Below are 11,021 nucleotides of genomic sequence, written 5' to 3' on the forward strand. Positions count from 1 at the left end.
CTAGGGCGGTATGAAGAGGGGGGCGGCATTTTCTGAAGTGCATCCATTAATTAACCCTTCCGCACTACCAGTAAGGGCGCCAACTGCCACCACACTATCAGTGCAGTTTTAGAACGGTGGTGGTTTGTCAGGCGTGTGGCTTTGGCACACGACTTTTTGTCACAGAGGGAACAGAGATGTAACACTGTGCTGACTCGCTGCACAGAAATACACAGCACTGTCATCCGCGGACATGTTGGAGATGACCAGGGCGGCCTTGCCCTTAGAGTGGCCCGTTATGTTGAAGCGTCCTGAGGGGAATTTCTTCTCCAGGTCTGCGTTTTCATAGTGTAGCAACCCAATCAGCTCCACGGTCCCCTGGCCATCTCTTTGTTGGTACCACAGCATGTAAGGGTAGTTGTTGTCGCCGTGGTGACAATCGAGCCGTCCCTGATGGCGTTGAGGCGTCACCAGAAGATGCTGAGGGGTCTGCTGGATGATGAGGGCTGAGAGGACTTCCTCTGCAAGAGACACAGAGACAACACCAGCTTAGAGGGCCAGGGTGGAGAGACACTTCCCTGGACAGGAAGGGGATGTTTCTGACACACTTACCTGTAAGGTAGAGGGACAGGGAAATAAACACAGAGAGGAAGACTGAGAACATTGTGTGACTTCTGAGACAGATGTATTTGAGCTTCATGAATTCAGTTGAACGGTTCTCAGTTGTCATTAGCAGATGAGTGGGTGGTAGATAGACAACTGCTGTCACCATCTGGGTTCAGCAGTAGGCTGGTGTTTAATGAGAGAGGGGGAGGAGGAGAGAGGGGGAGGAGATAAGGGAAGAGGAGGGGCGGTAGAGGGGGGTTTTGTGTAACGTGGAGAGAGGAGCTGCCTCACCGTGCTCTACCCACAGCACAGTAGTACACAGCCTTGTCCTCAGCTCTCACTGCAGACGCCTCCAGGAAGCCCTCGGCCTCAGCGTCACCTGACATGGTGAAGGGTTCTGGAGCGTCTTCTGTGTTCTGGAACATACTTTCTAGAAGCATCTGCTTGAAGGACAGGAAGCCCAGGAGCTGAAGCCCCTGCCCAGACCCCTGCCTGTACCAGAAAATCTTATCGTATTTTTTATCATGGTGGCTGCAGGTGAGGTTGATGGCATCTCCTAGCTTCACAACGAGTTCCCGTGGCGACTGTTGAACAAAGTTTGTTGAGAAGCCGGATGCCGTGGCGATCCAGAGGAGAGGGAGGACAGCTCCCAACAGTTCTAACCCGGTACCAGTCCTGACCGTGGGACATGCCACAGAACCTCCCCCTGGGACCCCCAGTCTCCAGACACAGGCCACCACAAGAGCTCTAGTCATGGTGATTGTCAGCTTCACAGAGAGGGGAGTAGATCAGAAACACACCTAAACTCAATTTGATCTTTAAACTTTTTGACGTGGGAGGAGCTAGGGGATCTAAACTCTATTGGATCTTCATATTTCCTGGTGTGGGAGAGTTATAGCTGCTACAGCCTCACAGCTAGTGTTGTGCTACTGCTCTCTACTGGATGTGTTTAAATACTGTGTTGATAAGAAGGAAGTGATGTTCCAAGGTAGACATAACATTACAGAATACCGTGAGTTAATTTAGCTGACCAAACAAGTTGACACACCAAGACCAGTGCTGATGTGTGGGTGTGTGTTCTCAGATTTCTATTTGATGCGTTCATAATTTATTCGTAATGAATCTATTTTATTTATCCTTTATTGAGTAAAGCCAACCGAAGGTGGGCCCTAGGCCTCTTTTTTAAAGTGAACACTAAATAAAAAACAACCAGAATACAGCAAACAGAGTTCCAGAACGTAAACAGCCATCTGCAGCCGTAGGAACAACAAGAGCAGACATTATGATCTTCCACTTGCAATACACAAGCAAACCTACACCAGCTACCCTACACCAACTAACGTACACTAGCTAACCTACACCAACTAACGTACACTAGCTAACCTACACCAATTAACGTACACTAGCTAACCTACACCAACTAATGTACACTAGCTAACCTACACTAACTAACGTACACTAGCTAACCTAGACTAGCTAGCCTACACTGCTACATGGATCTCATTGGTGGAGACAGGATATGATATCCCTAGTGATGCTTTCTGTCTCTCTCTTTTCCTTCAACCCACTCTATCTCTGTCGCTCTGCCCCTCTCTCTGTCTCACTCTTTTTCTCTCCTCTGAGTTCAGGACTGTGGTTGTGGTTTGATACAGGTGTGCTGCAGGGCCTGATAATGTCTGAAAGGTTTTTGTAGAGCGGAGTACAGTTCTCTACCACTGTGTCATATAAGCTGCACAGAAATATTGTCCATCGTCTTCAGGTTGCCTCAGTTTGAGGAGATGAAGGTAGGCTTCTTTCGCACCATCTCCACTCACATCGAAGAGGCCCTGATATGGAGACTCAACGGTAATAGTTTTGTAATAAACATACCCTATTAGTTTCAGGGCAGTGTCTCCCACTGAGCGCTGGTACCAAAGAATAATGTCATAACTTGGAATGTTATGACTACAGCTCAGTTGGATCTTCTCTTCTGGCTTCCACAGGAGAGTAGAGGGAGTCTGGTTCACCTCTTGACTGAGTGACACTCCTGTGGAGAGAGAAGAAGACAGTGTTACTGTAAAAAATTTGCCATACAGATTTGATTATTTCTGGAAAACTACAACACTACAGTTTCAAGGTATTTTAGTAGCAGCGTCACAGTGTAATGTCCTGTAAGGTCAGCAGGCTTACCTGAGATCCAGAACAAAGGAACAGAGAAGATAGTGAGAAGTCTGATCATGATGACCATCAGTGCTGAGCCTGGAGGACCAACTGAGGAATTAGCCTCACTTCCTGGAGTTGGAGCAGGAACAGGAAGTGATGTAATCCAGCTCTGCTGATATGATGTTGGTGGATCTAATTCAGACCTCAGATGCAGGTGTTTCACTCTGACACACAAACCACTCCTGGATGAGAGAGGAGGGTTTCTGTAGATAACAGAGGGGATCTGTAGCATTGTGCATAGCTGGCAGCACAGTAATAAACTGCACTGTGGCTGTTTACACTCAGTTTCTTAATGACAAGAGACGCGTTCTTTGCCTTGTTATTGCCGAGATCCCCAGTGAAACTGAAATGTTCTTCATTTGAACCTTCAAAGTTTGGAGTCCCATAATTCAAATACCCGATGAGTGTGAGAGCTGGGTCCCCTGGTTTCTGGAAGTACCAGAGCATCAATCTATAGTCTGTTTTACTGTGGGTGCAGACGAGCTGCACAGTATCTCCATCTCTGCTGAGGAGATTAGGGGGAGTCTGGTGGACCTCCACAGTCTGACACACACCTGGACAGACAGAGAGAAGATATTACCACCACATGGACATACAAGACATAAAAGCACTTTATTACAATATAGAAACCTTTCACATTTAGCATATCTAAACAGTAATGACTCAGAGAGGGATATATAACATTTAAAATCACTGTGAGTATGAGACATGTGATCATGTTGACTCCCAGTCCAGAAATGTTCAGGGACTCTGAGGAGCTCTGAGCTCTGGTGTGATCCAGAACAAGACTTCACCCCCAGCCTGGTGCTGGAGGACTTGTTGAGCTGTAGCTCCACCTACAGGTCAGACACCACACCTGTTCTGATGATGCAGGAAAACAAACCCAAGGCTGTCACAAACCAGTTTTTGTTCAGCTGTACAATCAGTTTGTATCACTGTGTTGGCTGACAGCACAGAAATACAGCCCGCTGTCCTCTGGTGTCAAGTCCTTCACAGTGAACGCTCCGTTCTGAGCTACAGATTTAACAGCTGAGTATTTGGTTTTACTGAGATCTCCGTAGTCCGGCTGCAGACCAACGCTTGTGAACACGATGAGCATCATGGACTCCCCTGGACGCTGTCTGAACCAGTACATCTGAACGTGACCCGCGTCTTTCTCATGGCTGCAGTTCATCTCTGCAGTTTTCCGGGCAAGACTCCAGATCGTTCCTGGCTGCTGTGTGACATCACTCTTCTGGCAGTGACCTGTGGGATGGAGATTATAATCATAGCAGAGTGGAAGTGATGCTCTTGTAACCATCTACAGCGTGTGAGCGTTATCTAGTCTATCATGGAGATGTTACTGACCCTACAGTACCTGTGAGCCAGAGTAGAGAGAGAGACACTGGGATGAGAGCTTGGAGAGTCATGCTGGCCCTCTAGATCTGGACAGACCTGCTCTGAACAGAACCACTGGTGCACCTTCTCCAAACTGAGCTTCTGTAGGACTGGGAGGGTGGGAGGTTGTGTGTGTGTGTGTGTGTGTGAGTGAGTGAGTGAAAGTCCTGCATCATCTGAGGTGTTGTTGCATCAGGAAGCTCCTCCTCTCCTCATAGCTGAGCAGAGTTCTGGCCCTGGATCAAAGCTGGTGACGGTGGCTTCATGCAGGTGTGTGGAGGAGTCCTACCACACAGACAGCACAGTCTGGGAGACGTTTTTGTATTGAACAGAGGGGATTTACACCACTGTGGAGACTAGCAGCACAGAAATACACTGCACTGCTGTCTGAAGAGAGCTGCTCTATGGTTAATGTGCAGGTTTGGCCTTGGTTTGCACTTCCTTTCATATTGAACCCAGCTTCAGGAAATCCAGTTGTCCCTAGCATGTATGCCAGATACACCAGTTCCCTAGTGTTGGTTTGTTTGTACCAGTAGATTAAATTAAAATTCTGGATTTCATGTCTGCAAGTCAGCTCAGCAGAATCTCCAAGGTCCTTTATAAAGGCTGCAGGAGTCTGGTGAACTTGGTCACTAAGAGACAAACCTGCAGATGAGGGAAGACAAGATGTTATTGCTTTTATTTATTTTTTAAACAAGTAGCCAAAGGAATGAACACTTGCACGAATGTAACCTCACCTGAAACCCAGACAGCATGAATAGATATGCTGATGAGCAGGATTATCATGGTGCTCCTGTCTGCTGAAGCTCTACCAGTGAGGCTTCACTCAGATAATCAGGGACTTGTTCTGACCTGTTACTCCTGGACCACTGTTGTCTTTACTGGGTCTTGCTTTGATTCTGTGTTGGCTTGTTGGATTGATGAATGTACAGTGATAGCAATTTGTAATGTTTCTAAAGTCTGCTTACTAACTGAGAGTGAGGAGGCTGTCTACCACTGAGCTACACCCACCCCCTGTTGTGTCACAGTGACTCTGCCCAGAGGGAGTGTCAGCAGAACACACTGTCATCTCACATGACGTCACTTAAGACCTTTCATGAGAAGTCTGAGGTTTTAAAAGAACAGCAACAACGTTAGAGACGTGAGGATTGATGGAACTAGAGAGCCCCCTACAGTCATGATGGGGATAAACATCATCAGATGGTTCATCATTCTGAATTAAGATAAAAACTCACTGGGGGTTTTTGTGCAGCTGCACATGATGTCTGTATCACTGTGTTCACTCACAGCACAGAAGTAAATGCCGTTGTCTTCTGTTGAAGAGTTCTTCACTGTGAAAGATCCTCTCTCTGCTCCTGTCCTGGTGATTGAGAATTTGTGCTTACTGACATCTCCATAGTCAGGCTTACTGTTGGGCACACTGTACACAACCAGCTTCATCCCCTGTCCTGGTAGCTGTCTGTACCAGTACATCTGGTAGTACCCAACACCCTTGGTGTGACTGCAGTCCATCTCAGCAGGCTGCCCCTTGATAGACCAGAGGATGCTTCGGGTCTGGGTGACATCACTCCCCTCAGAGAGACCTGGAGACACAGAGAACAAAACCAGGACATGAGGATGACTTGATAAACCACTGTTGAGGTCCACTGGCTCAGCTAGACCTGACAATGAATCTCTCCACACTGTAGCAGAAAGAACAGTTCCTGGACAGTACCTGCAGCCCCCAGTAGCAACACAGAGACTGGGATGACAACAGAGATCATGGATGAGGATGTCAGAGCTGAACACATCTCAGCAACTGACCAGAAACATGACTGAGCTGTGCTTCTCTCTCTGGAGGGAGGAAATGACGTGACTCTGAAGAAGCCCTCCTGATCTCCACCTCCAGTCCTGTCACCTCCTCCACCAGGTTAGATGCTGTTTCTCTGTGGGGCTCTTCAGACGCGTCCTCAGAACAAGTCAGACTGCAGTTGAACCTTTATCAGCAGAGCACCTGTGTGGTGGTGTGTGAGCGTTGATCAAAGTGCTGCTCCTGATTCCCTGGCAGACGTGAGCCCCAGGTGTTGGGAGGGAGCCAGCCTCAGACTGGCTGCTCACACTGATCACCACTCTTATCACAGGAGGGTTTTTGTAGAGGAGAGAGGGAGGGTGCATCACTGTGCAGACTAGCAGCACAGAAATACACTGCTCCGTCACTTGGAGAGAGTTTGGAGATGGAGAGATTTGCCTCGTTACGCCCATCTCCCTCAAAGCTGATTTGTCCTTTCACATCTTCTTCTGGATATGGATAATTAAGATTCAGATAACCAAGTAGCTGGAGAGCCCCATCTAAATGTTGTTTGTACCAGAGGATACGATCATAGTTTTGAATGCTGTGTGAACAAAGGATCTCTTTGTCAACAGAGTCTCCCAGGTTCTTGATCAGAGCAGAGGGAGTCTGTTGAACTGTGGGACTGGCAGAGGAACCTGTGGAGAGAAACAGTGGTGATGAGAAAAACTAAAACTATAACTCTTTCTGTTTTCTCTCTGAAATGTTGTTCTGCTCACCCTTGATGCAGGACAGACAGAGAGAGCAGAGGATGAAGGCTAGGATCATGGTGAACAGTCTTCAGTTGTGTGACGACCTGATGACCTGCTGGCAGTCAGCATGGTCCTGTACATGAAGAGGAGGAGGGCGTGGCTACCAGAGTGACATCACAACTGTCACCTCAGTACCAACATCCTCAATCATCAATTTAGTTCTGTCTCCCCCTGCTGACTCAGTGTTGAACCCATCTCCTCATTACATACACACAATCTAACATTTAACAGCTTTACATCCAAAGCAGCACATTCAGGGAGAGGGCGATCTCCCACAATGTGGTTAGCCTGGTTTCTTCCAGGCTGTCTTCCACTGAGCTAAACCCAACTCCTGCTGTGTCATCACATGGTAGTTCATGGACCCTGAAGGAGGACGTGTTGGTTAGCGTAGGTTAACGGTTGATGATGTTCTTTGTTGTTGTTGCCATGCATCAATAAAACCTTTACTTTGAATCAACATGGCACTGTAGAAGCATGTGGTCAAAACATCAACTTTATTAAGATTCATTGGTTCAAGGTTGATAAGGTTCATGTTTGAGGAAAATTCTGTAGATGTAGTGGAAAGGTTGTAGAGTTCCTGTTGATCAAGGTCAGCAGCAGAATGTCGTCCATCCTTCTAGACACGATATAGAGCTGTAGCAGGGGAGAGCATTGGGTAAGTATCCCTTCTTTTAGGAGCTACATCAAAAAAACGGTTCTCCCATTACATTTTCCTCACTAGATCTATACACAGGCATTTTTTATTTTACCCTATGTTGATTTCCCTCCAGGCGGTCGCCATGACTGATCTGAGGCCCCAACTGAAGGTGTAGACTACTCATCCTCAAAGGCCTGTATGTTACGGTCGGCCTCCTTGTTCAGTTTGTCCACATACGCTTCAATCTCAGCCAGTCTGGCTCTTTTTTTCTCCTCTTTTGTTGCCTTCTTTTTTGGTTTTACCTTCTGCCAGAACTGGCTCAAGAAACCATGTTTCTTCTCCTTCTCTGTTTACAAGACACAAGCATTAAGTACTTCAACGTGGTCTAGAGCACACAGAATAACTACTAATAGCCTACAACAGTGTCTCAATGAAATCATTCTGACATGACTTGGAAAAAAGTGTTATAAATCAATATTTCAATTGCTACAATGTCCTGCACATGGCCTTGTTTATTTCTGAGCATTAGAGATATTATATAGTACACTTTCACATCACAAGAAAATGTTCTTACTTATCTCTGACACTTCCTTCTCTGTCACTTCCTTCTCTGTCACTTCCTTCTCTGACACGTCCTTCTCTGTCACTTTCTTCTCTGTCACTTCCTTCTCTGACACGTCCTTCTCTGTCACTTTCTTCTCTGTCACTTCCTTCTCTGTCACTTCCTTCTCTGTCACTTCCTTTTCTGTCACTTCCTTCTCTGTCACTTCCTTTTCTGGCTCCCACGCATTCTTAACCTTCTCTCTGCTTTTCTGTTTCATTTCTGCATCGTCCTCCTTTACTACTGTGCAATCCTCCTTGGTATCTGCTATTCTCTCCTCCTTACGTTTCTCTTCCCTCTTCATTTCTTGTTCCATCTCCTTTTTTCTCTGCTCCTCTTCTCTCCTGTACTGACTCCTTTCCTCGATGGCTCTCCTATTCTCTTTCTCCTTTCTCCTCATGACTGCTAGTCTATGCTTCTCCTGCCACTGTCGTGTTGCCTCATCTGACTGTTGTCCGCATTCCTGCCGTTGTCTTTCCTCCTCCTCCCATCTCTTCTCTGATTCTTTCATTTTCTCATCCTCTCTCATAATTCTCTCCCTATCTTTAACTAACTCTATTTGCTTGTCCAATGTTGTTTGGAGCCAAAAGTTATCTGCAGCTTTTTCTTTCATATCATATAACTTGGCCAACTGGGTTTTGTCCCTCTCTCTTAGTCTCTTCATTTCCTCCTCCTTCCTCTCTTTCTCCTCGTTTCCTTTCTCCTCATGTTGTTTTACCTCTTCCTCTGACTTTTTCTCAAGCTCTTTCTGTCTCTTCAGTTCTTTCTCTTTCCATCTCCTGTCTCCTTTTTGTCTCCATCTCAGCTCCATGGCTTTTCTATTCTCTTCTCTCTGCCTCCTGTCCTCCATTTTTATTTCCATCTCTTTTTTTCTCTCCTCCTCTTGGCTTTCCGTCTCCAGCCTTTTCCTTTCCTGCTCGCTGTCTTGCTCAGATTGTTCTATTTCTCCAACCTCACCCCTTTCTTCCTCAGTGACCGCTTGTTGTTGCTCTGTCTCCATGGCAAGTCTGTGGTCCTCTGCTTCAGTCCGCTGCTCTTCTTGGATTTCACCCTTTTTTTCAAGTTCCCTCTGCAGGTCTGCTTTGTGTCTCTCCTCCTCCCTCTCTCTCTCTAGTTCTTTCTGTCTCTCTTCCTCCTCCTTCTCTTGTCTGTCCTGTTCTTGCAGTCTCTCATTGTCTTTCAGTCTCTTAACTTCCCTCTGCAGGTCTTCTTCTTGTCTGGCCTCCTCCTTTGCTCTCTCCATTTCTTTTTGTCTTTTCTCTTTCCTCTCCCCCGTCAGCCGTTCTCCCTTCATCTCAATCCCTCGATGTTCTGCAAGCCCGTCAAATCTCTCAATGTCCCTCTGACGCTCTTCTTTGTGTTTTGCTGCATCCATCTTTAGCTCCATCTCTTTCTGTCTCTCTTCCTCCTCTTGTCTCTCCTGATGGTACTTTATTTTTGTCTCTCTCGGTCTTTCAAGGTCCCTCTGCAGTGCTTCTGTTTCTCTTGCCTCCTCACTCGTTTTGTCCATCTGTTTTTGTCTCTCTTCCTCCTTTTCTAGTCTCATTTTATCTGGTTGACTTTCATTCTCTCTTTGCCTTGCATTCTCTTCAAGTCTTTCAAATTCCTTCCGAAAATCCTGTTTTTGTCTTGCTGCCTCACTCTCTCTTTCTAGTTCTTTCTGTCTCTCTTCCTCCTTCTCTTGTCTGTCCTGTTCTTGCAGTCTCTCATTGTCTTTCAGTCTCTTAACTTCCCTCTGCAGGTCTTCTTCTTGTCTGGCCTCCTCCTTTGCTCTCTCCATTTCTTTTCGTCTTTTCTCTTTCCTCTCCCCCGTCAGCCGTTCTCCCTTCATCTCAATCCCTCGATGTTCTGCAAGCCCGTCAAATCTCTCAATGTCCCTCTGACGCTCTTCTTTGTGTTTTGCTGCATCCATCTTTAGCTCCATCTCTTTCTGTCTCTCTTCCTCCTCTTGTCTCTCCTGATGGTACTTTCTTTTTGTCTCTCTCGGTCTTTCAAGGTCCCTCTGCAGTGCTTCTGTTTCTCTTGCCTCCTCACTCGTTTTGTCCATCTGTTTTTGTCTCTCTTCCTCCTTTTCTCGTCTCATTTTATCTTGTTGACTTTCATTCTCTCTTTGCCTTGCATTCTCTTCAAGTCTTTCAATTTCCTTCTGAAGAACCTGTTTTTGTCTTGCGTCCTCACTCTCTCTTTCTAGTTCTCTCTGTCTCTCCCTCTCCTTCTCTCGTCTCTCCATCTCTTCAAGTCTTTCAACTTCCCTTTTCAGCACTTCTTTTTCTCTTGCACCCTCCATCTCCAGTTTGGCCTTTCTGTCAATTTTCTTTTGTCTTTCAAGTTCTTTTTCAATATCCTCTTTTTGTCTTGCGTCCTCCCTCTCTCTTTCTAGTTCTTTTTGTCTCTCCCTCTCTCGTCTCTCTTGTTCTTGCTGTCTTTCAGTCTCATTCTGTCTCTCCATCTCTACAAGTCTTTCAACTTCCCTTTTCAGTGCTTCTTTTTCTCTTGCATCTTCCCTTTCTCTTTCTAGTTCTCTCTGTCTCTCCATCTCCTTCTCTCGTCTCTCCTGTTCTTGCTGTCTTTCAGTCTCTTTCAGTCTCTTAACTTCCCTCTGCAGGTCTTCTTCTTGTCTGGCCTCCTCCTTTGCTCTCTCCATTTCTTTTTGTCCTTTCTCTTTCCTCTCCCTGTCAGCTGTTCTCCCTTCATCTCAATCTCTCGATGTTCTGCAAGCTCGTCAAAACTCTCAATGTCCCTCTGACGCTCTTCTTTGTGTTTTGCTGCATCCATCTTTAGCTCCATCTCTTTCTGTCTCTCTTCCTCCTCTTGTCTCTCCTGATGGTACTTTCTTTCTGTCTCTCTCTGTCTTTCAAAGTCCCTCTGCAGTGCTTCTGTTTCTCTTGCCTCCTCACTCGTTTTGCCCATCTGTTTTTGTCTCTCTTCCTCCTTTTCTCGTCTCATTTTATCTTGTTGACTTTCATTCTCTCTTTGCCTTGCATTCTCTTCAAGTCTTTCAATTTCCTTCTGAAGAACCTGTTTTTGTCTTGCGTCCTC

At 46.3% G+C, this 11,021-nt stretch overlaps 1 protein-coding gene, 1 pseudogene and 2 gene segments (V, D, J or C); all 4 read right to left on the reverse strand.

The window, feature by feature from the left end:
* Positions 1-159: 159 nt before the first annotated feature.
* Positions 160-1,349, reverse strand: LOC134026617 (uncharacterized; annotated as a pseudogene).
* Positions 1,350-3,484: 2,135 nt separating this feature from the next.
* LOC134026203 (T cell receptor beta variable 10-3-like) lies at positions 3,485-4,280 on the reverse strand. The segment is given in 2 exon segments: positions 3,485-4,032; positions 4,145-4,280. Coding segments are annotated over 2 exon segments (375 nt in total).
* Positions 4,281-5,258: 978 nt separating this feature from the next.
* LOC134026618 (T cell receptor beta variable 7-2-like) lies at positions 5,259-6,100 on the reverse strand. The segment is given in 3 exon segments: positions 5,259-5,269; positions 5,400-5,747; positions 5,879-6,100. Coding segments are annotated over 3 exon segments (435 nt in total).
* Positions 6,101-7,189: 1,089 nt separating this feature from the next.
* LOC134026188 (trichohyalin-like) lies at positions 7,190-10,893 on the reverse strand. 4 transcript variants are annotated; one of them, XR_009931337.1, is made up of 3 exons: positions 7,969-10,893; positions 7,494-7,725; positions 7,190-7,377 (listed from the first exon to the last, which is right to left on the reverse strand). XR_009931337.1 is itself a non-coding variant. In XM_062468698.1 (3 exons), the coding sequence occupies exons 1-2, from the start codon at positions 10,624-10,626 to the stop codon at positions 7,558-7,560; spliced, it is 2,841 nt and encodes a 946-aa protein (XP_062324682.1). In that variant the 5' UTR covers positions 10,627-10,893; the 3' UTR covers positions 7,191-7,379; positions 7,538-7,557. The 4 variants fall into 4 exon arrangements, 1 of the variants encoding a protein (XP_062324682.1); XR_009931338.1 differs by having other exon boundaries at positions 7,191-7,377; positions 8,029-10,893; XR_009931336.1 differs by having other exon boundaries at positions 7,191-7,377; positions 7,494-7,727; positions 7,956-10,893.
* Positions 10,894-11,021: the final 128 nt, after the last annotated feature.

The sequence above is a fragment of the Osmerus eperlanus genome, chromosome 9 (assembly GCF_963692335.1).
Source record: "Osmerus eperlanus chromosome 9, fOsmEpe2.1, whole genome shotgun sequence".
NCBI classification, from domain to species: Eukaryota; Metazoa; Chordata; class Actinopteri; order Osmeriformes; family Osmeridae; genus Osmerus; species Osmerus eperlanus.